The sequence below is a fragment of the Tachysurus vachellii genome, chromosome 2 (genome assembly GCF_030014155.1).
Source record: "Tachysurus vachellii isolate PV-2020 chromosome 2, HZAU_Pvac_v1, whole genome shotgun sequence".
Lineage (NCBI taxonomy): Eukaryota > Metazoa > Chordata > Actinopteri > Siluriformes > Bagridae > Tachysurus > Tachysurus vachellii.
Window position 1 is genome coordinate 16,919,243 of NC_083461.1, and position 22,681 is coordinate 16,941,923.

Here is a 22,681-nt window from a genome sequence, read left to right on the forward strand (position 1 = left end):
CCAAATGTCTCCCTACTTCCCGACTAAGTGCACTTTTTTTGTAGGGGCGTTAAACAACGTCTCCATACACCCTATCTAGTGCACTTTAAAATGGTTAAGTAACAATATAAGACTACACCGCTGCCACTTCCTGGTTCGGGATTAAGTGGTGTAGAGGTGGGAAATAGCAGGTCAATTTGTAGCAGTTTATATTCATGTACAGCTGCTTCAGTGGCCTATGAATAATCTCAGAGGATATTCACAGCCATATGTCATCTAACGTCCGGGTAAGTGAGATAACAGCAGATAAGATTAAACTGATATAACTGGGGAATCCCTTTTTAACCCGATTTGCTAAAATCTTGTCTTGCTACATCCTTAGTTAGCTTCTTCTTTAGTATAATGTGTTTTCCAGGAAGATAGTTAGCCACACGGTCCTGCTGTTACTTCTGTATAAACACTGACATTTCTCTAAACACTATTCTGGCATGTGGTTTATTTTCATTTCCATTATCAATAACCAGCTCCTAGAAAAAGCCCCGTTTAAATGATTGCTTTAATAAATGTTGTTTTCGACCCTCAGACTTATGTTTGTTTATATCTTTTTCATATGGAGCCTGAGGCTAATGTCCGTTAGCTAATCTGAGGTTTGTTTGTTTGTTTGTTTGTTTGTTTGTTTGTTTATTGTTCATTAACATGGACGCAACAAAACGGAGCAGATGGACTTTGTATGATTTTAACGATGATTATCAAAGGGATTTATAACTTTACATTTTGTCAAAAGTAGCTCTTGGTTAGTAAAAACTCATTTAGTCAATGTCTGTAATACTGTATGTACACTACGACAGCTATTTTAATGAAGTTAATGAAATTCAGAATTGAATATCATCCATGTCAGTGCTAGTTTTTAAGGCCAGTGACAGAATGACAGCTCTGTAATCAACACTAATTTGCTTGTTGTTGCAGAGTGCACCATGCCGAGCACACTCCTGTGGGCTGTAGATGTGTATGGGAGGGTTTACAGCCTGTCGACAGCAGGTCAGCAATGGGAACAGTGCCGTGATGCTCACCTGGAGTTCAAACGCGTCACAGCTGCACTCCAGTGCTGCTGGGGCATCGCCTGTGATCACAACATCTACCTGTGCGTCCACGCCAGCGAGGTTCCGATTCGCTTCCGGGAGGAAACTTATGAAAATCAGGTAACCTTCAACTGGCATGCGCACCATGTACAGCATGCGGGAGGTGGGATTTGGTAGCCTAGTGGTTAAGGTATTGGACTACTGACCGGAAGGTCATGAGTTTGAATCCCAGGTTCACCAGGCTGCCACTGCTGGGCTCCTGAGCAAGGCAGCTTAACCCTCAATTGCTCAGTTGTATAAATTGAAATAAAACGTAAGTCACTCTGGATATAAGTGTGTCTGCTAAATGACGTAAATGTACGACATGTGCACAGAAAGTCGTCTCATTTGTTTGGTGTGTGTTTTGTGCCAGCGATGGAACCCGGTGGATGGTTTCTCAGACCGCCTGTTGCCTAGTGATCGATGGCAGTGGAGTGATGTGACAGGACTGCAGAATCAGCCACTGGACAGCTTCCAGCTTCCATCTGAGAACTGGGAATGGGAGGCTGACTGGTACGTGGACGAGAACTTTGGAGGAGAGCCCACGGAGAAAGGAGTAAGTGAACATGCTTGATCAGCTGCTGATGTGCTTGTAGATGTAGCTCATTTAATGCACGTTTGCAGGGTTGGACATATGCTATTGATTTTCCTGCCACTTACACTAAAGACAAGAAGTGGAATTCTTGTGTGCGACGTCGGCGACTGGTGCGCTACCGGAGGTACAAGTCACAAGACACCTGGGCTAAGGTGTGTGTGTAACTGGCTCTCATTACTTGGTTTAATGTTTGCAAGTTTATTTGGCCGTTAGGAAGTGGTTGCTTATTTTCTTTTTGTGTGTCATCAGATTCCCTCAGAACAGACGAGTTCCCTGCCAGACCCATTTAATGATATAAGCTGTGGTGGTTGGGAGATCACAGAGGAGCCCAGGGGCCAGATTTCTCTTTGGGCTGTCTCTCTGCAGGGGAGGGTCTGCATTTAGACTTTTTGTATAATGGATCATTTAAGTAATTGGCAGTTACACAGATTATGACTAATTGTATAAGATGCAATTGTATCATGTGCACTCACTGTGAATTGATGTAGGTGTGGTTCCGTGATGGCATCAACCACTTTAACCCTGAAGGCTCTGTGTGGGAGGAGGTTCCTACACCAGGCGAGGTGGTGCAGATTAGTTGTGGGCCAGCTGATCTTCTGTGGGGGGTCCTGTGGGAGGGACAGTTCCTGGTTCGTGAGGGCATTAGCAGAGACTGCCCTAAAGGTGAGTTAGAATACATTGCAATACTTTTAATACACTGAAACATACGTAAAGGTTTATTATAAATGTATATTTGATTGTATTTATGCTGTTTTTATGTAACAAATAATTCTGAATTACAAGGCACCACATGGGTAGTAGTTGAATCACCAAGCCCAGAAGTCGGAGCTATACACGTAGCAGTTGGCGTCAATGTGGTGTGGGCTGTGACAAAAGATCATAAAGTAAGACGAGAATTAGACATGAGTCACTGACTGAATCGCCCTTTGTTCTTTATTCGTTCAAAGTGTCAGTTCCAGTTGTCAACTTCTGACACTTGATGTTTTTCCCTTATGTTTTATAATAGGTCTGGTTTAGGCGTGGTGTGAATTCCCACAATCCATGCGGCTCAGGCTGGATTGGGATGGTTGGGGAGATGGTGATGATTAATGTGGGCCTCAATGACCAGGTTAGGTGTTAGAAATGTAGTTTTAATGCTGATTTTGTGTAGTGTTTTTTTTGTGCAGTGGCCCTGGTGTGTTTCTGACCATGCTGCCTTGTTGCAGGTTTGGGGTATTAGCATTGAGGACCGAGCGGTACATTTCCGCCAGGGTGTGACTGTCAGTGAGCTGAGTGGGAAAGCATGGATAGCTGTGTCTGTGCCCAGAGATGCTGAGCGCTCTCACTCCAGCGCCAGTGCTAGCAGCCTGCAGAGGTAAGTGAAGGACAACAGTGTTGTTTCAATGGTGGAAGCCTGGGGGAGCTGTCAGCACGCTTTGTTTCAGCAGTGATGCTGACTGACTGGCCTTCAGAGTACTAAATTAATTATCAACAGCTCCGGCCACCAGCTGGAGTCTTTCATAATCTAAGCTAATATATTGTCTGGTAATGCTTGTCTGAAGTGTCTTAGTGTTTAGTTATAGTGTGTGTGTGTAGACTACAGTCCTTATAAAGCGTTTATGCTAGCATCAATAACATGATAGTTTTGTTTTGCAGTGCCGGATGTTTTTTTGGAGGTGAGGTCCGCCTGCAGTCTCAGACCACCGTCCTGAGTGACGTGGACTGTGAAACAGAGAAAGCAGCAGCAGAAGCCGTGCCGTCCTCCTCTGAGGCTGATGAACCCCCTAAAAAACGAATACCGAAAGTGACCAGCGACAGCTTCATCTCAGAGCTAGTGTCTGATAGAGAAGGTCAGATTGGGCAACGTGTCCTCACGCAGGCTGCATCCATTCCTGAGGAGGAGTGTGCAGAGGGAGATACAGAGGGAAAGGAAAATGCTGCTGCAAATGTGCTGCTTCCCTCTAGCCAGTCAGGACATCCGGACCACCAGTGGAGCAACGTGGACCTGGAGGAGGCACAGACACACCTGACTGTGGGAACCAGTGGGGATGCTGCTGATACTTGCAGCTTGTCATCTGTAGCTACCTACAACCTGGGCATGGAGGAACCATACGGGCCTGACGATCACCCCTTATGGGCCTGGGTTAGTGGCGGAGGCTGCTATATTGACTCCCACTCTCAGCTCCACTGGTTCAACTCCACAGGTCAGCCTTTTGTCTCAGATGGGTTCAGTATTAGCAATATTTATATTTGTATTACCAATATTTACAGGATTTAGATATTGGCTGCTGGTGGTGGTGGTGGTAACAGCTCAGTGGTTAAGACCTTGGCTGATCACCACTGATCAGAAGACTGTGAGTTTAGATCCCTGTAAGTTCTTGAATATTACTTCTCAGCTGTCACTTTGTGTAAAAGCCTCCACCAAACAAGTACATTAGCACGAGTTTTAGCAGTGATTAAAATTCTGACACTGTCTCCTGACATTGGATATCTCCCAAAACTGGATCATGGGACAAACAATGATTTCCACATGGAGATTATATGCCACAACTCCCAGGGTCATCCAGTAAAAGACACAGCACTTGTAAGAAAAACATTTTTTATGTAGTGGTTCGAGCTGCTTGACACCTTTTCAATTTTCTTGTCTAATTATTACAACAGCATATTATTAAGTAACTGCTATGATTATTCAGTGACTATGGTAGTGAGTATTTAGTTTACTTGTTTGTAATTTAGGATCATAGTTTTCCACAAAATATAAACCTCTTTTTATCTATATTAAAGGCAGGGTCTCCATTGTTTGAAAGCCAGTGTTGACATTTGAAATCTCCAAAACAAACACGCCCCTAACCCAAATTGGTCCCACCCCTGTATTGATAGCTCCGCCCACACATACGTAACCCAGGCAACTAATGGAAAGAAATGTGTCTTTATCATAGCTGAAGGGAAGAACAATATGATTGCAGATAAACAAACAAGCAAAAATGACACACAAGCATAATCATGCAAAGGACGACTTGTATTAGTTCTGTGAAACAAAGCAAAACCAACGTTACTCACCTATCGAGAAGGAAAAAGCAACCTCGGCGTCTTAAGTAAAGTTGGCCGCATATTCACAGATTGGAGATTCCCGAGTCACTAACTCCTGAGCTAAACGCTGTTACTAGCAAAACGCGGTTGTAGCTGCCTCTCTACATTACGTCGATAGAAAAGGGGTGTTATTTGTGTAGTAACAGCGTTTAGCTCAGGAGTTATTGACTCGGGAATTTGGAATCTGTGAATATGTGGCCAACTTCCCGCTCCTTCAGTTCTCTCCGGCGCTGGAAAGCTGATCCTATATTAACACGGGTCCTACTTCTTGCCTTATCGTAAGCCATTCTTCCCTTTCTTTCTTTGTTTTTATCCTCCATGTCAATGTTTAAAATCATTTTTTGCTAATGTCACACATGCGCACTGAACACTCTGTCCACCCATATTGACAGGACACGCCCCTTTCTGCTCATTGGCTACTCGTTAGTATTGTATTTGTTTTGTTTGTCGTCCCGACTCAGTTTTCTGAGGCATTTCTCAAACAACAGAGACCCTACCTTTAAGTTGTTGCACATAGAAAAGGCCAAAGCTGTTGAAAATTTTGACAGTGTGACCTCCTCACTTTGCAGCTCTGGCCTCCTCTATGCAGGCCATGTCGCTCTCCATCACACCTGCACAGACTGCAGCCTGGCGCAAGCAGATCCTGGAACAGCTCAGTGAGAGGTCAAAGCGAGAGATGGAAAACTTCAAACATTATGAACAGGCCATTGAACAGGTGCTCCTTTCAGTGAAACTAACAGAAAGACTGAATGTTTTCTGTATTTGCATTATATTTCAATTCTATTTTCTTCTCTTCCGCATGTTCTGCCTTCAGTCTGTTTGGGTAAAAAAGGGCTCCATGCAGTGGTGGAGGGACTGGAAGCCTCACAAGTGGCTGGATGTGCAGTTTGCACTGGAGCAATTCTCAGGAGCTGAGGGCAACAAGGACGGCATCCTTTTCATATACTATACCTTCAATGATGAAAAGAAGGTGATTTTCTCATGTTAATAATCAGTAACAACATACATTTTATAAGTCTTATATAAGTCGTATGACAGTCTTTTAATCGGTATACAGCATTACAGCTTTTTAGCCAGGTTTCTCCACATCCTGGCAAAAAAGTAGGGTCCAGTATGCAAGTAGCTTACCCTTCAAATAACATTACTGCACATGCCTTGTTCTTTTAAAAACAACAATGTGATCTAGTGTTTAGAATTGGTGTCCTTTCTTTTGCTTCCCAATTCAGTACCTACATGCATTCATTAATGAAGTCACCATCATGGTACCGGTACTGAATGACTCCAAGCACACGTTTGCTGTCTACACACCGGAGAGGACTAAGCAGAGGTGGCCCATCCGTCTTGCTGCTGCTACTGAGCTGGAGATGCATGACTGGGTAAGGAGAAAAACAGTGTTTCTAAATTCACTCACTGTTAAGTAGTGTAATGAGAGTGAGATAGGAATCTGATAGCTGGTAAAAGTTCCTCTGGTGATGTTCTTTTGTCTGACAGCTTTGTACTGTACCTCTCACAGATGTATAGTTGTGACAAAAGCTGTGACTAAACCCTGACATGTGGCATCTTGTTTAGTGACGGTTTAGGCAGGAATCTCTCAACATGTAGCAGCCCGTGTTCATCTTGCTGTTGCTGCTTTTTGATTGACGTTGTATGTTTTTTTTCCTTAGCTGGCCTTGCTCAGTGTTTCCTGCTGTGATTCCCGTGGCATCCAGGGTCCACCCTCAAAACAGGCCATCTGGTCCATTACCTGCAAAGGAGATATTTTTGTCAGTGAGCCAACACCAGGGCTAGAAGCCTCTCCTTACCCCACACCCTGTGACCAAATGTGAGCCATTTCTGTAATATGCTAACATGTGGCTTGTCCAAAAGTTTAGAATTGCATTATTATTATTATTATTATTATTATTATTATTATTATTATTATTATTATCAGGTACTGTGTTCTTGAACAAGGTTAGAAGATACAATGCAGGTGACTGCATTCTTGGCACCCTTCAATAGCTACAATGACTAATGTATGCATTTAGTGATAATTTTTGATCTATGACAACACTCTAGTTTAGTTTAAAACAACATTTTAAGAGTTCTTCAGCAGCACAATTTTTTTTTCCTAAATTAATTTCATCTACCAGAAGATTATGCTTTTGACCCAACTAGATCAGGTAGATAAGTTTTTTTTTTCCTTTCCATGACCAAAATCAACACACAAAAACCCCCCAAAAAAGTCAACTAATGGGTGAAAAAATATATATAATACAGTGGCACATTCTGGTCCATATAATAAAGTATTTTTGTAATTTGCCAGAAGGAACACTTCACCATACTCAGTCATATAATGAGGAGGACAGTGCTAAAGTTAAAGAAGATTCCCAAATATCCACAGTCCAGACTGATATAGTTTAGTTTTTTCCTGGGTTTTTTAAAATCAACTATTAAAATCATTCATTCATTCATTCATTCATCTTCTACCGCTTATCCGAACTACCTCGGGTCACGGGGAGCCTGTGCCTATCTCAGGCGTCATCGGGTATCAAGGCAGGATACACCCTGGACGGAGTGCCAACCCATCGCAGGCACACACACACACTCTCATTCACTCACGCAATCACACACTACGGACAATTTTCCAGAGATGCCAATCAACCTACCATGCATGTCTTTGGACCGGGGGAGGAAACCGGAGTACCCGGAGGAAACCACCGAGGCACGGGGAGAACATGCAAACTCCACACACACAAGGCGGAGGCGGGAATCGAACCCCCAACCCTGGAGGTGTGAGGCGAACGTGCTAACCACTAAGCCACCATGCCCCCACTATTAAAATCAGTGTTTAGCAAAAAAACTAAACAAAAAAAATACATACATAAAATTTGTCATATCTTTAGGCTTCAAATATTATTACTTCTATGTTGATTTAGGTATTTTTTTTCTTTTGCTGATTTTCATGAAGGGTTCCAATAATTACACAGTCAACTATTTAGTATAGTTACAGACCCAGACTCTTATTTAATAACAGTTTTTGCATGAACAGGTACTTTAGGTGGAGTTGGTGGTATTGCCATGTAAATGCAGCGATAACCAGAACATTTTACAACCAACAACCTTAAATTGATTATGCAAGGAAATACAGTAGTAGTGGCGTTGTTCTTGATATGTTGTTTTTAAGGTTTTGGGGTGCAAGAGCTGAAACATTTACCTGACATGCTGTATCAATGTGTTAGATACTATATTATATGTGCCACATTACAGTATTTAATGTTTCAAGGCCTAATCAGGCAGTTTCATTATTGGGCAGGTTTTGGCGCCAGGTTGGAGGTCACCTAAGAATTGTGGAGTGTAACAGTCTAGGAGTGGTGTGGGGAATCGGCTATGACCACACTGCGTGGGTCCACACAGGTGGCTACGGGGGAGGCATCTTTCAGGGTAAATCAGCTTCTATATTTATTTTTTTTAACAGTACTTGTGGTGCATCCAGACAACCCATACACCTAGTGTATATGTTTATATTAAAAATAAGTTATTGTTCATATCCAGGGCTTTCCAGCAGCACAGATAACATCTACACACAGACTGATGTGAAGAATGTATATATTTATGAGAACCAGCGCTGGAATCCTGTGACTGGCTACACAAACAGGTAAATGCCACTTTTTGCACAGTTGGTGATGTAATATTGTGTGTGCACTCAATGTATGTCTTGTGTGTTCCCTACAGGGGGCTCCCTACAGATCGCTTCATGTGGAGTGATGCTTCAGGGCTTCAGGAGTGTACCAAATCCAATACTAAACCCCCTTCTCCTCACTGGACATGGGTTTGCGAAACTAACTATCAGTTTTCTAGACTAAAATTCTGATCATATGTTTGACTTTATTTTTATGTCACATTATATTATTATGTGAGGTATAGAGTATGCTAAATGTGTCTGTTTGATTGGCAGGTGTCAGATTGGGCCATCGACTATGGTATAGCTGGAGGAACGGACAGAGAGGGCTGGCAGTATGCAGCTGATTTTCCAGCGTATGTTTGCAAACATTCATTATATTACATCTGTGCCATATAATTTAAGCTCTAAATTGGCGCATGCTGTTTGCTGTTTTTGTTAACAACATTATTTGTTGTGTCAGGTCATACCACAGTCATAAAACCTTGAAGGACTTTGTCCGTCGCAGGCGTTGGGCCAGGTATTATTAGCTCTCTGTCTTTGTGTGTGTATGTGGATACTGTTTGGTAAACTGTACTATTTAATAAAATGTTTTATGGTTGAGAGAAATGAAAATACTTACCGGACTTATTAGTCTTCATATTCTAAGGTTTCTAAGCTTGAATATCCCATACATTATTCTTTATCTACATAGAACTTTATAATATATTACACAGTATGTCATGTAGCAGTATTAAGTTTTAATAGGAGAACAAACATTTGGGGCAATCCATGTCACTGAATCTATATCTATGGTGTTTTCACATTTCTCTGTACAGGAAGTGTAAACTCACTACAACTGGGCCATGGCAGGAAGTCCCACCCATCCCTCTGAGTGATATTACAATTTTGCCATGTGGCCCAAAGACCACAGTGGAGCAGGTGCCTTTGTGGGCCATCAGCAACAAGGGAGATGTGCTTTGCCGTTTAGGGGTCTCCTCACTCACCCCTGCTGTAAGATATTATTTATAAAAACCTAAGCACACAGTATTTACTATTTTTCTCAGTAGCATTGAAATTATGAATGCTTGAAAAGTTAAATTAATGCACATTTTGTGGCATCTTAAATGGGGTTTCTAGGGAACATCATGGCTCCATGTAGGAACAGACCAACCTTTTAAGTCCATCTCCATTGGAGGGGTGTATCAGGTGTGGGGTATTGCCAGAGACGGCTCGGCATTCTACAGGGGAGCCGTGTCATCCCAAAACCCTGCAGGTGACAGCCTTATCATTCATATTAGTTAAGCTTCTCTTTATCACCTTTATTCCCATGTTGTAGGTCTGACAGACTTCACCCATTTTGTAAATTGCAATTGGAATTGCAAAATTATATTTTGTAATTAATAATAATTAGAATATTTAGATTTCTGGCAAGAAATTTAATTTAAAGGTGCCCTTCCACACACAACCGTTTTTACTTGGATTTTTTGATATGTTGTGTCGTGAATTTGAAAACAAACTGCTTCCTCCCCGGTCAGTTCTAGCCACTTAAAAGAAATAAGGGGAGAAATCAGGTCAGTTGGAAAAGCTGGTCACTCTGATGTCAGAGTGACTGAGCTCATTACTATTCATGAGCTCTCCCACTTGAGACCGCGCCCCCAGAATTCGTGTAGCTCAGTGAGTTTCCTATATAGCAAGGATGCCTGAACGTCAACAGGCTTGTGAAGAAGCCATTCTGCCACAATTCAAGGTGATTGTAAACAAAGTTCCTCTAGCCTAGGCTACTTATTGTGCTGGGTGAATGAATAGTCATGCTGTCATATCCTAGCGGTTAGCCAATCGGAGCCAAGCAGCATAGCTCATTTGAATATTCATGAGAACTGGCGCAAATCGAGCTGAGTCTTCCTGCAGGCTTTCTATACCACACTAGAATGGCTTGAAACAAGGTAACCAAGGCATTATTTCCACAAAAAAATGTTAGAGTCCATGGTAAACTTCAGACATTACCACAAAAGTAATGAAATGCGTGTGGCAGGGCACCTTTAAACTGTTCATTCAGAGGAGGCTCTCTGCTGTCTGTGATGCACCAGGATCTGTAAACAGGAGAAAAAAAGTATGCAAGTCTTCCACTGTCATGTACTCAGGCAATCCACAGAATGTTGTGCCTCAACTCGATCTATCTCTCTCTCTCTCTCTCTCTCTGTCTCTGTCTCTGTCTCTCTCTCCCCCCCCCGCCTCTGTGCCTACAGGAGACTGCTGGTACCATATTCCCTCTCCGGCTTCACAGAAGCTCAAACAGGTGTCAGTGGGCCGGACATCAGTCTATGCAGTGGATGAAAATGGTAATGCCTCTATTAGCTGTGACTCAGAATCTTTTTTTTATGCATGACCTGCATGTGCTTGTATTTGTTATGCAGATGCACATTATCTTGCATATTATAACCTATATTTTGCCAAAGGTTATTGCTGTGTAATGATGTGCAACTCTCTGTAAGATTGAGGCATGACTCTGTATTTGCAGGAAACCTGTGGTATCGACACGGTGTGACACCCAGTTACCCTCAGGGTTCATCATGGGAGCACATCTCAAATAACGTTCGCAAAGTGTCTGTGGGGCCACTGGACCAGGTATGTGGAGTTACACAGTTGCTGCTTTGTGTCATAAAGTCAGTGTTGCATTGTATTTTAAAAGACTTCTTGTATTTTAAAAGACTTACAGATCTATAAAATGCATGATGCATGTTGTTGTACTCCCAACTCTGAACTGTTATCACTGTTCAAAATGCCAGAGGGTCACTATGACCCTGACTTACTGTCCAAACTGGCGTCATTGGTCATTGCTTCACCAAACATAGGGAAATTACTGACAATTCAGAACAGTAGGACCTGCATTCTCAGATATTACATGGCTACTACTGAGTAATTGATACCATTGATAACAGTAGCACATAACTAAATACAAATAAGGAAGCTTGTTTTTTCACAGTTTGACATCAGCAGCATTGACGTATCTGAGAAAGTTAAGACTTGTAAATGTCAAAGTGTAATAAAAGTTTGTGAACATGAGAGGTTTGTGATGTTTCTGTTTATAAATATCTTTTTCTGGATTTTGTCCCCTTTTGCTGTTCTAATAACTTCCACTCATCTGTGGTCTTCCCACCAGATTTTGGAGCATAGCTGTGGGGATTTGTGTTCATTCTACCATAGAGAATTAGTTAGATCAAGGCACTGATGTCTTGTGAGGAGGTCTGGTGTGCAGTTAGAGTACAAGTTCAACCCAAAGCTGTTCCAGTGAAGGGAATGCTACAGCATTCAGAGACAATTTATAGAATCATGTGCTTCCAACAGCTTGAGGAAGAACCACAGGGGTGTGATGGGGTCATGATGGGGTCATTCCCTCACAATCCTCTCAATCTCTCCCTGTCTCTCAAAATGAATAAGCTTGCTGTGTTCTTGAAAAACCCCAAATCATCTATGACCTGGAGAGTCTCCTGTGGTGCTAAATGTACTGTTACTAAGAACTGACACTAGAGACTCCTTCCATTCAATTAAAATAATAATATTTTGAATTAGTCAGAACTACTGTCAGAGCTATAGAGTTCAACATTATAAACTCTATAGCCTGAATCATTAGAACCAGCTAGGAAGGGTTAAGCATTTTAGAATCATGTTTTTAGTTCAATAGCACTTGTATAGCCAGGTGTCACTCTTTTCAGGTGTGGATCATTGCTGATAAGGTCCAGGGCAGTCACAGTCTTAGCTGCGGTACTGTTTGCCGCAGGCTTGGTGTGCAGCCGATGGAGCCTAAAGGACAGTCGTGGGACTATGGCATCGGGGTGAGTCTGTCTTAAGTGATGTAGCACATTTTTATAATGTTTGGCCATTTATCTGCTGAGCCAAAACTTGGTATTTCTAAATACAGGGTGGTTGGGACCACATCACGGTGAGAGCCAATGCTTTGGAGGCTCCTCGTTTCCGTATGCCATCACTGACTGACAGCAGGAACAGTGGCGCGACGCTACACGGCTTGCAGCCGACAGAGATGAACGGCAACACTGTGGGCTGTTAGCAACGTTACCCTTTTGCCTTTCACCTAACCTTCTCCATCCTCTGCTGTATGCCCCAGTGTAGCAATCCACCCTTTTTCTTCTAGCCATGTAGCTAATGTCTGGTGCAATTGACACTGATGTTCACAAGCTTCTGACTGTCTGTATATCATTTGTCTCTCAGCACTGACACATCTTGCAGGATCATTCCTTCATAAGAATACGAGGAGCTCCCATGCCATCACACTGGTTAGAATATTTTAAAAAATGTTCAAAAATAGAATGTTTACATAGGTATTTTGTATAGTAGGTCTTAAATGTATTTTATTTTATTTATTTATTTATTTGTCTATGGTTATGTGTTTGGTCTTGGTTTTCTTGTTTGCTTTCTTTATTTGATTTTAGTAGCAAATAATACAGTGTGTTCAGGGCTTGATGTAGGCTTGGTGTAGGCTCGACACGGTACTATACATTTATAGACATCACAAACAAAGCACACACTTTTACAGACAAGCCACTTTGCCAACAGGAAAAAAAACAAAGTGATAGAAATCAGAATATAAGTTCATTGACTGGTGGCAACAGATTTCCTACTAAGCGCTCAACATTAAAAAACGGAGTAACATCCTGTTCTTGACAAACTTTTAGAAGAAGTGTCAGCTGGCTACTAGGAAAAGAAGTCATCATACATTCAGTTGGCCGTTATCTGTAAGCTCACTGTAGTGGTGTCATGAATACTTGTGCAATACTTAGCATTTAGACAATGATGGGGATGTTTTTCTTTTCTCAGGAATCCCAAAGCTTTTAAAATTCCAAATGTGTATGGTTTATTAAATAAATAAAAAATGACTATCTGTATTGTTCCAGAGGCAGCACAAAGGCACAATTTTTAATTTTTTAGACTTTCATTATGGCCAGTGCTAATATATGATCATTGTCATTGTAATGAGACTTTTGTGCTGGCAGCTGAAATGTAGTCTTGTCTTAAAGCATGTTTTTAAGGCATTATGTGCAGGTATGTATAAATAAAAAAAAACATCCTCATGTAACAACTTGAATGTTGTTGCTGGTAAAATTTATGTCAATAAAAAGAAAAGGTTTATACAGGTCTGTGGCATATTTCTGTCGACGTCTCGCAATGAAATATGTCTGATTGGCTTTGGAGATTTTGACCTGTAATTTATGGAATGTAGAACTGTAAAAAAAGATAAATTATGGTATAACATGAACTGTATTTGTTAGGTAAGTTAAAACACTCCCCAGTGTTAATGTATGCATGAACTATGCCCTTTCAATAAATGTGACATCAAATACTCAAAGTTTTCTTCATTACTGTCTCAAGATGTCGATCACTGTAGACAAAGGCTAGAGTTCACTATGTGTCATTACATAGTCTCTAATCTGCAGTTGTTTTCCTTTTTTCCCCCCAATTAGTCTGTGAATGATGTTATTTCTCAGGAATATCTCACTCATTATGGCACAGTGGGAATGGATGAGGTTTTGCATTGAAGACTGTAACAAAAAATAATCTTTCAAACCAAAGTTGGATTTTGTGTCTTCTGTAAGTCCATCTTAGACCCCAACACTTCAGACACTATGTCACTTTCACAGTGAACTGTGCAGTCTCATTAACGTGTTCCAGTGATCTGGATACAACTGTGGCCAGAGCTGGTGTTAGCTGCTGTGGCTTAAGCTGCGGATGTGGTCCAGGTACTTGGAAAGATCCTTGTGGCTCTCATCCTCAGAGTGCTCCTGGGCATCAACGTGAGGCAGGCAGGCACCGGACATGCCCAGGATTATGGTAGTCAAGGCTTTGATGTAGTTCTTGGCCAATGTCAGAGTCTCAATCTTGGAGAGCTTTTTGTCCATTCGAACATGTGGGATGGCCTCCCGTAGTGCCTGAAAAGCATTGTTCAGTTTGTGCATCCTCTGCCGCTCTCTCTCATTGCTCTCCAGCCTACGTGTGTTACGCTCCTTGGCGCTGCTGTGTTGGCTTCGTCTACGGCGTGTGCCCATTCTCGTTCTAGCACGGCCTTCAATGCCCGATGCCCGCCATGATGCCCCCAGCGGCAGAGAGGCCTCAGATCCCTCCTGTTCACTTGAGCCAGGCTCTACGTCCAGCTGCAGGTCAGCATGCTCCTGCTCAGCCCATGAGTGCTTACTCCTCTTTGAGCACTTTCCTTTAGACTTCATGCTTAAATCACCCACACCACCGTGCAGGCCCTGAGGTAAAAGAAACACGACTCTGTGTTCAACCGTGTCTGAGTGAGAATGAGTAAAAAATATGCATACGAGATATAGATATGTGAATTTATACTGACTTGCAAAGTGTCTCGTTTTGCACAGACTTAGTATCGGCGAGACGTTATGTCTCATTCAAGTAAATTTTCACAGAGAATTCTGATGAATGTTAAAAAGAAGTGCAGCGGGCTAGGAAAACTCAACATGGTAAAATGTTGCCTTTTTCCATCTACACTAAGTTGCCAGTTTAATAGATACAGCACACGCATCTTGTATTAAAGTGCAGTTTTCTTGTGACAGCATCTTTTGTGCCTTTTGAAGAAAATTGCCTATATATATATATATACATACACACACACACACACACACACACACACACACACACACACACACACAAGTGGGCCTAAATGAGCACTGATATATCTTTGATGCTATACTTAAAGCTAGTACACTACACTAGCTGACAGTGAACTGATAGTAAATGCCTAATAATGTTAGAAAATCTTTTTAGGCTTTTACTGTTCTTTGGAAATGTTTTTACTGTTCTTAGGTTTTTTTTTTTACTGTTCTTACTGAACTCATCACCAGGTTTCTTTACTCTTCCTCCTTAAAAGTTTAATTGTAATTCAAGCCAAATACTATTCAAGGCACAAATACAGTGTGTTTGAACTGTGCTTTAAAAGGACTCTTTACCAGATGAAGCACATAGCCATGATAAGTTGGACCTCAGCTCTCTGAACAGACAGACATGTCGTTACATTATAAAAAATTTAATCTCAGGAACTGACACAGGTTTTAATTCGATATGTGCTGGTGGTTTGGAGCACTACAGGTTCAGCTACAATGCGAATGCAGTGTATTATGCTGAAGAAACAAACTTTTTTTCTTTTAAATCGAATGATAATGAGAGAGAGAGAGAGAGGAAAAAAAAAACAAAGTCATGTCTTACCGTGAAGTGGAATTGTATACAACTGCTGCGAAAGTCAGTGACAGCCAATGACATGAACTTAATGAAGAGCACTAATAAGACACTGTTTGTCTCAGGACGGAGCTGGAAGCCACGGTGACCGTTTTCTTTAACGAACTGAAGCGATAACGGTCACACACGCGGCTACCTGTTTCTGTCTGATGTCCACGTAGCACTGCTTCCACCAATGAGAGCAGAGATCTGAGGAACCATCCGAAACCGAACACTACCGAGCTAAGTAGTGTAATAACATAGTGCTAAACGGCAAATTATCACAGTTATCATAGTTGGCACACTATTTTCGAATAGGTTCGGGAGGTGTCCAATAGCTGCCAGGGGCGCGCGCGTATGTCGCGAGCGCACGAGGAAACGGTTATAAATTTGAATATTTTTGGCAAATTATTGCCAAAAATAATTAGGCAAATTACTTAAGGCAATATGAGTTATAGGTGTGTGTGTGTGTGTGTGTGTGTGTGTGTGTGTGTGTGTGTGTGTGTGTGTGTGTGTGTGTACAAAAGCTGTAAGGAATTAAATAGTTGTAAAATGGCTCATTCCATGGTTTCTGCCTTAAGCAAACTCACACTAGAAGCATTACTGCAGTTATCTACTACATTAGCATTAGCTTTAAATCCCCTTTGAATTTCAAATTCAGAGCAAAAAAAGGAATGAAGGCTTCTTATTACTTTTACACACAAGTTGCCTTCGCAAAAGCTGTAAAACAGGATGTATGGGAGCCACCCTGTTAATACACTTTAAGTGTTAATCAAACATTAGGAAATCAAATATAGACATTCTTGTTTGATGTTACCTTTAAAGTCAACGTGAAACCTACACGGTATACATATATAGGCTACTGTATATTTACAAAGTAAGCAGTAAACTCGTTTAGAGTAAAGCAAATTTTAAAACATAATTATCATAAGTGTCTTTCACTTAGTAGAGACCATGAGTTGTAGAGTAGAGGAGTTGTGCGTATTAAAGATGTCCTCATTCTAATAAAGTGTAGCACGATGTGTACCGCAAAGAGCATTTCAAGGATGTTTCTGGGGTAAATGTGTAGTGCACACCTGCTGAGCTCTCACAGGCTATCAGTCCAGTTCCCCTACCCCCTCATAAACACACACACACACACACACACACACATACACACACACACACACACACACACACATACATATACATACATACACAAAGATGTCCTTGGTGTGCACAGTTTGAACATTCAAATTGTTGCCAAGGCTTCCCAGTCTTAGTCTGCTCTTTTTAATCTAGACTAGTCTGGCTGCTGAGACTATGGAAACATGTCTTATGCAAGTACACGGTTTATTCATGGTTGCTCTGGTACTGATACAGTGCTCAGGCAACAGGTCAAGAATAGTAGACATACGCGTACAGTGCATGCGCATGTAGATAAACACCAATCTTCCACAAGCCTCTTCCATCCATCTAGTTACTTAAGGCTAAAGAATTTACATAATTGCATTTTCTGTATTTCTGAAGCGAGCGAATATGAAAGAGTTTCTGATTTGCATGTTCTGTTTGCAGGAGTCTTAAGTACCTCCCATAATCTCTGGTAAGCAAGTTACTCATTGGCAAATCTTTAAGTGTTATTTTCCAGTGTCTGTGGCAAGAAAAATGTAAATGATGTGTAAAAACCGTTTTTGTCTTAAGAGCAAGAATAAAGCATTGAGCAAATATTTTATAACTTACTTAGGAAAAAACACACAATTAAAGTTTAGACGTCTCTGTCAGGAGCAAAAGTACACAGCTGGCTTGCTTCAAGGGCAAGACTAAAAATAGCTAACCAAATACTGGTCCCTTCCTACAAGTGTGCCTTACACCTGTACTTTTCACCTAAGAGAGAAGTGTAGGCAAGCAGATAAAAAGTGCTCACAAACTCACTGACTGTTCAAAATGATGTTGTTTTTTTAAATCATGCTTTAATGTTAAAACAAAATAATTGTTAAAAAAAAGTTAAATCATAATAGTCGACACTAAAAGAACCACTGATTTATCCTGTGCAGCCGAGTGCAACAATAAATTGCTGGACTGTTATGACTCTGACGATAACAGATGCTCAATGGTCCACTCATTGATGTCATACTGCCTCTGACATCATTACACCTCTTCTGCTCTCAGAGGACAAGAGATCAGCCAGGAACCAAGGCATTAAAGCCTGCCACATGCACCGTCATAAAAGGTGGATGAGGAAGATAAGTCACTTTTTCCATGAGCCAGAAGTAACCCAAATGAGAGGAAAATAATAATGGTCTGTTATGTCAGCAGGCCTAAGCTGGATGACCGTGAAGTGCATCAACTAAAATCATTAAAGCATCTCTCTCTCTCTCTCTCTCTCTCTCTCTCTCTCTCTCTCTCTCTCTCTCTCTCTCTCTCTCTCTCTTTCTCTGTCCTTCTTTCCACTTAAAAAAAATGCGTTGTCCAGTTACCACACACTTATTTAAAATATTCAGAAGCCCATTGGCTATGTGCTGTAGATAATTATCAGAAGCTTTATACCACATAGCAAACCCTGTGCATGTGCTGTGGTTAAGTGGGTCTTTGTAGAAAAGTCTGTTGGGGACGATTATATGTATAAATCAAGGTATATGTAAATTATATAAATGTTTAGTATGCTGGGCAAACCACAAAGAATTTACACTATAAGAGTATCGAGAATATCTAGTACATACATATATCTGACTAGAAGTGAGAAATTTGTCTTATGGAATAGTTATTTTTATTTATTTATTTATTTTAGCATGTTGGCAATACTATCAGAGTATTGCTGTGGTCTAAATACAAAGACTTCATTTTACAATGAAATCTCAAAGGGTACACAGGTTTGTTAGGCAAGTGCATGCTAAGGGGTGAAATCACTTAAAAATATTTAGGACACAGTTGGCTGTGTAGAATAACTGATGTGCTCACTGGTGCAAAAACAATAGCCACATAAGGTCATTACTGGTGTGGCTTGGTTCTATAGGTCGAAATGCTGATCCAGTCTGTCTTGGGGACACTCAACAGAGGCTTAACGCATTTCAAGCTACCAGAATTTATCAGTAATTAGTGCCCAGTGACCTCCTGAGAGATTGTATTGCAAATCCTCTTCTGGTCAACACTACTTCCATTAAGCACCAAGGACCAGATTAAGTAACTCTCAAAAGCCAGAAAATTACAAAATTAGTCAGTAAGTACTTTTTTTCCTCTATGGAAGAACACTCATCCTGTCAAAGAGCATCTATGGTTTTCTTCTGTTCTCTCGGCAAAGATCTTGTATAAATATTGGTACCAAGCATCAGCAACTACGCAAAAGGAAACATTTTCCCCTGCCATGGTCACTAGGCAACCCTGAAATGGGTGACTCAGACAGCATACAGAAAGATGACTCAATTGGTGCTGTGACGAAGTCAGAGTAGCAATACACACACAGACACACACAAATGTACATATGCCTAAAAAGAATCTGTACTAGAAGATAAAGATTTTATGATGCCTCTTCAGAGAGAAGTGAGTGGAGAATTGATCACATACACACACATCACACACACACACACACACACACACACACACACACACACACACACACATACATCGTCATCATCAGTGTGTGAACATAGAGGCTTTCTGGGCAGGCAGACCTAATCTCATGTGCTTCTATCATGTGGATTAACATCTCTTTGCCTAACAGGTGTCTTTAGCTTCCACTTCTTCCAACTCCCCACGCCCTACAAACACACACACACACACACACACACAGAGTGAAACTGTAAGGAGTGTTCCAAACAACTGCTCTCATACATTAACAGTCTTAACAGTTAACAAACAAGCTAGAAAAGCTGCTACAGTAGCACTCAGCTAAACTAATTCAACCTCTGGATTCTTCCCTAACTGGTGAAGGTAGTGCTTGAAAATACTTGAGGAATTGTGTACGTAAATATTATTTGGGGATATATATATATATATACGTGTGTGTGTATATATATATATATATATATATATATATATATATATATATATATATATATATATATATATATATATATACACTTATATATATATATACACTACACTTGTGTGTAGTTTTAATATTTTCGTGTACTCTTAATTAATTACAATTTCAAGAATAAAAATTGTTCTTTGCTCATTGCATTTTTATTTAATGTCTGTATTTTATTATATATATATATTTTATTACATTTTCTATGCATTTTTATTTATTTTATTTATCTAAGTACTGGGTACAAACCCTAGGTTTCTACTTCGCTCATCAATGACTGTACACTGAGCAGGACTCGAACTGTCTCCAACTCCTTTTATTTCTATTTCAGTTCAAAGCATCTACTCACATTTATAAATGTATAAAATCAGCATCAATATGGTGGATGCTATAGCTAACAGTGTGCTACTAGGATTTGTTGATGAGCTCTTAGCCTGTTTTCTTTGCTAATTGCAGCAATGCCTAAGCAGCAATTCAGATATCTTACCTCTGATTAATTTATTAGCAAACTTTGTAGCAGTAGTCCTGTATATGACCTGCAAACATTAACGAGATTGTACACTGGATTTTAACTACAGTAAGTGCTGGTCCATCACTGGTGTTCCATTTCAGTCTATGGATGGGATAGTTATGTATAGTAAAAGATTGACTACTGTTAATAATGCCTTGTAATGTATTTAGTACATGTTTGTTTTTTAAGGTAAAAAAGAGACTATTACCTGGAACTGAAATAGATTTAATTGGGATTATATGTCATGAATCTACTCCAAGCGGCCCAAATAAACACTGAAGAAACTGAAGCGATCCACAGCTCAGGTGGCAGAAGCTGTTCACAGAAAAACCATAGCATGAGCAATGTACTTTATAAAAGAGACATATTAAATCCTATTAAATTTGGAGTTCAGTTGTCATGTTAGAGTAATGTTGGGGACTTGGCAAAAATGTGTGTTACATGAATAATTTATTATTTCTGTCCAACTTTGATATTTTGTGAATGTTCATGATATTAAATCCAGATTAATCCATTTTAATTCCTAGTAGCAACACTATAAATATGGAAATATCCAAGGGGTGAAAATTTATACAAGGCAATGTAATAGGGGTGTGATACTGGTTGCCCGATTTTATTTCAAGCCCCTTCCCGTATTTCAAGAGACAAATTATAATAGAATTATTATAATTGCAAATTAAATCTTAAAATTTTGTTTATAAAATACTTGCTAAACCTGTAATTGATCTGTTTTCTGTTCCTGCTTTTTTATTGCCCTGCATTATGTGTCTCTCTAGTAAGCTAACTGCAATTTAAATCACAAGATTGATTTATCCAGGCTTGAACAGTCTCACTGGGTATAGCAGAAAGTTTTTAATGTTGTCAGTGTTTAGCAATTCATTAGGCTGAGCAGTTAAACTGCTTGTGTATACATATTTATCTTTCTACTGCTCTAGAGGCTTAGTACTGACAAATAATGGTTAATAAAAGTTAAATACAAGTAAGCCAGACTTTCATATCACTTATGATATCTGCCTGGTTGTTTGCTCTCCATTGGTTTCTTTGCTTTTTTAAAATGTGTTCAGTATTAATGGGTGCCCAAGGCTCATTCATGCACATAGTCTGCCACAGGAAAGTTACTGAAGCACACATTGATGAAAAAGTTCATGCTTTCTAAGATATTAAGGTCTCAGGAGACATAATACATTGCAGCTGCATAGCCAAAGACTGATCTGAGTGCCCATGCTGACCCCTGTCTACTACAGAAGCAACTACAATGGACATGTGAGCATCAGAACTGGACCATGGAGCAACTTGAAAAGGTATCCTAGTCTGATGAATCAGGTTTTCTTTTACATCATATAAATGGCCAATTACATGTGCATCAGTTGCCTGGGGAACAGAAGACACCATGATGCATTATGGAAAGTCGTCAAGCTGGTGCAGGGAGTGAGATGCACTGGGCACAGTATTGCTCAGAAACCTTGGGTCATGGCATTCATGTGGATGTTACATGTTCACATGTACCAGCTATCTAAACATTGCTGCAGGCCAAGTATGTGACAGTGACCTGTTTCAGGATAATGCTCTGTGCTACAGTGCAACAGTTGTTCAAGACTGGTTTGAACATGACAAAAAGTTTCAGGTGTTGACGTTGTCTCTAAATTCTACAGATCTCAATCTGAGTGAGCATCTGTGGGATGTGCAGGACAAACATATCTGATCCATGTAACCATACTTACAACGTGAAGGACTGCTGGTTACATCTTGGTGCCATATACCACAGCACACCTTCGGAGGTTTTGTAAATTCCATGCCTCCCTCAGTGGATCCGAGCTGATCTGATGACACAAAAGATGACTGACACAATATTAGACAAGTGGATTTAATGTTATGGCTGATCAGAGTGTTTCCCACACATTATTTATTTTTATATTACTGGAAGAACTGGTATTTACAATCTCATAGTTTCATTTAAAATGTGAAATTCATAGGCTAAATGGGGTCTTAATGCACAATGGTGAAATATCATAGCTCAAAACTTGAGCCAACACAGAATGCTAGTTAATAAAAGGACAGATGCATTGTATGAAATGCAGCCAATATGCATATCAGGAAAGCATCCCATCAGACTGTAAAGAATAGACATTATTAAGGGTGCTAAAACACAGTTTTGTAGTGAACATCGATGCCCTCTTGAGACCATCAGTGAGAGTACAGCATAAGTACTGTAGTGCCCACTAGTGGTCATGTAAAAGGAAGCTTCTTTCTGTTATCTGTATGGATGATGTGGACGAAGCTATTATTTATGTGTCTTGGTTTATATGCAGAATGATCATCAGCACTATGTTGTGCTGAGAGGATGGTCATAGTGGTTGTGACGCTCCTCTGGCAACAAAATCACTGATGCTGGAGTTTTCCTCGTCACACTCATCAGCACCAGGATATTGTTCCCTGTGGACAGCGCATGTTTGCTCACACACACACACACACACACACACACACACACACACACACACACACACACACACACACACACAAA

At 40.6% G+C, this 22,681-nt stretch overlaps 2 protein-coding genes and 1 long non-coding RNA gene across 3 annotated transcripts; 1 reads left to right on the plus strand and 2 right to left on the minus strand.

Moving 5' to 3' along the window:
• Positions 1 to 107: 107 nt before the first annotated feature.
• tecpr1a (tectonin beta-propeller repeat containing 1a) lies at positions 108 to 13,763 on the plus strand. Its single transcript, XM_060860403.1, has 25 exons — positions 108 to 266; positions 946 to 1,178; positions 1,471 to 1,653; positions 1,722 to 1,844; positions 1,942 to 2,064; positions 2,181 to 2,355; positions 2,476 to 2,576; positions 2,699 to 2,800; positions 2,898 to 3,046; positions 3,328 to 3,875; positions 5,331 to 5,476; positions 5,576 to 5,731; positions 5,988 to 6,137; positions 6,426 to 6,583; positions 8,054 to 8,181; positions 8,293 to 8,395; positions 8,473 to 8,569; positions 8,696 to 8,775; positions 8,883 to 8,939; positions 9,238 to 9,412; positions 9,539 to 9,674; positions 10,648 to 10,740; positions 10,920 to 11,026; positions 12,115 to 12,234; positions 12,321 to 13,763. Exons 2-25 carry the CDS (start codon positions 954 to 956, stop codon positions 12,465 to 12,467), a joined length of 3,582 nt encoding a protein of 1,193 aa, XP_060716386.1. The 5' UTR covers positions 108 to 266; positions 946 to 953; the 3' UTR covers positions 12,468 to 13,763.
• Positions 13,757 to 15,883, minus strand: bhlha15 (basic helix-loop-helix family, member a15). The gene is made up of 2 exons (XM_060860415.1): positions 15,635 to 15,883; positions 13,757 to 14,667 (listed from the first exon to the last, which is right to left on the minus strand). The coding sequence occupies exons 1-2, from the start codon at positions 15,686 to 15,688 to the stop codon at positions 14,119 to 14,121; spliced, it is 603 nt and encodes a 200-aa protein (XP_060716398.1). The 5' UTR covers positions 15,689 to 15,883; the 3' UTR covers positions 13,757 to 14,118.
• Positions 15,884 to 19,095: 3,212 nt separating this feature from the next.
• Positions 19,096 to 22,593, minus strand: LOC132839451 (uncharacterized). Its single transcript, XR_009647730.1, has 4 exons — positions 21,882 to 22,593; positions 20,369 to 20,475; positions 20,137 to 20,185; positions 19,096 to 19,377 (listed from the first exon to the last, which is right to left on the minus strand). It is a non-coding gene; the product is annotated as an uncharacterized LOC132839451 (long non-coding RNA).
• Positions 22,594 to 22,681: the final 88 nt, after the last annotated feature.

Bases quoted from the DNA above. Each gene is read 5' to 3' on its own strand.
- tecpr1a (XM_060860403.1), top strand. From the start codon at position 954: ATGCCGAGCACACTCCTGTGGGCTGTAGATGTGTATGGGAGGGTTTAC. The intron at 2,065-2,180 runs GTCTGCATTTAG...GAATTGATGTAG, and splicing joins CTGTCTCTCTGCAGGGGAGG to GTGTGGTTCCGTGATGGCAT. The intron at 8,396-8,472 runs GTAAATGCCACT...TGTTCCCTACAG, and splicing joins GTGACTGGCTACACAAACAG to GGGGCTCCCTACAGATCGCT.
- bhlha15 (XM_060860415.1), bottom strand. From the start codon at position 15,688: ATGTCATTGGCTGTCACTGACTTTCGCAGCAGTTGTATACAATTCCAC. The intron at 14,668-15,634 runs GTAAGACATGAC...CTTTTACCTCAG, and splicing joins GTATACAATTCCACTTCACG to GGCCTGCACGGTGGTGTGGG.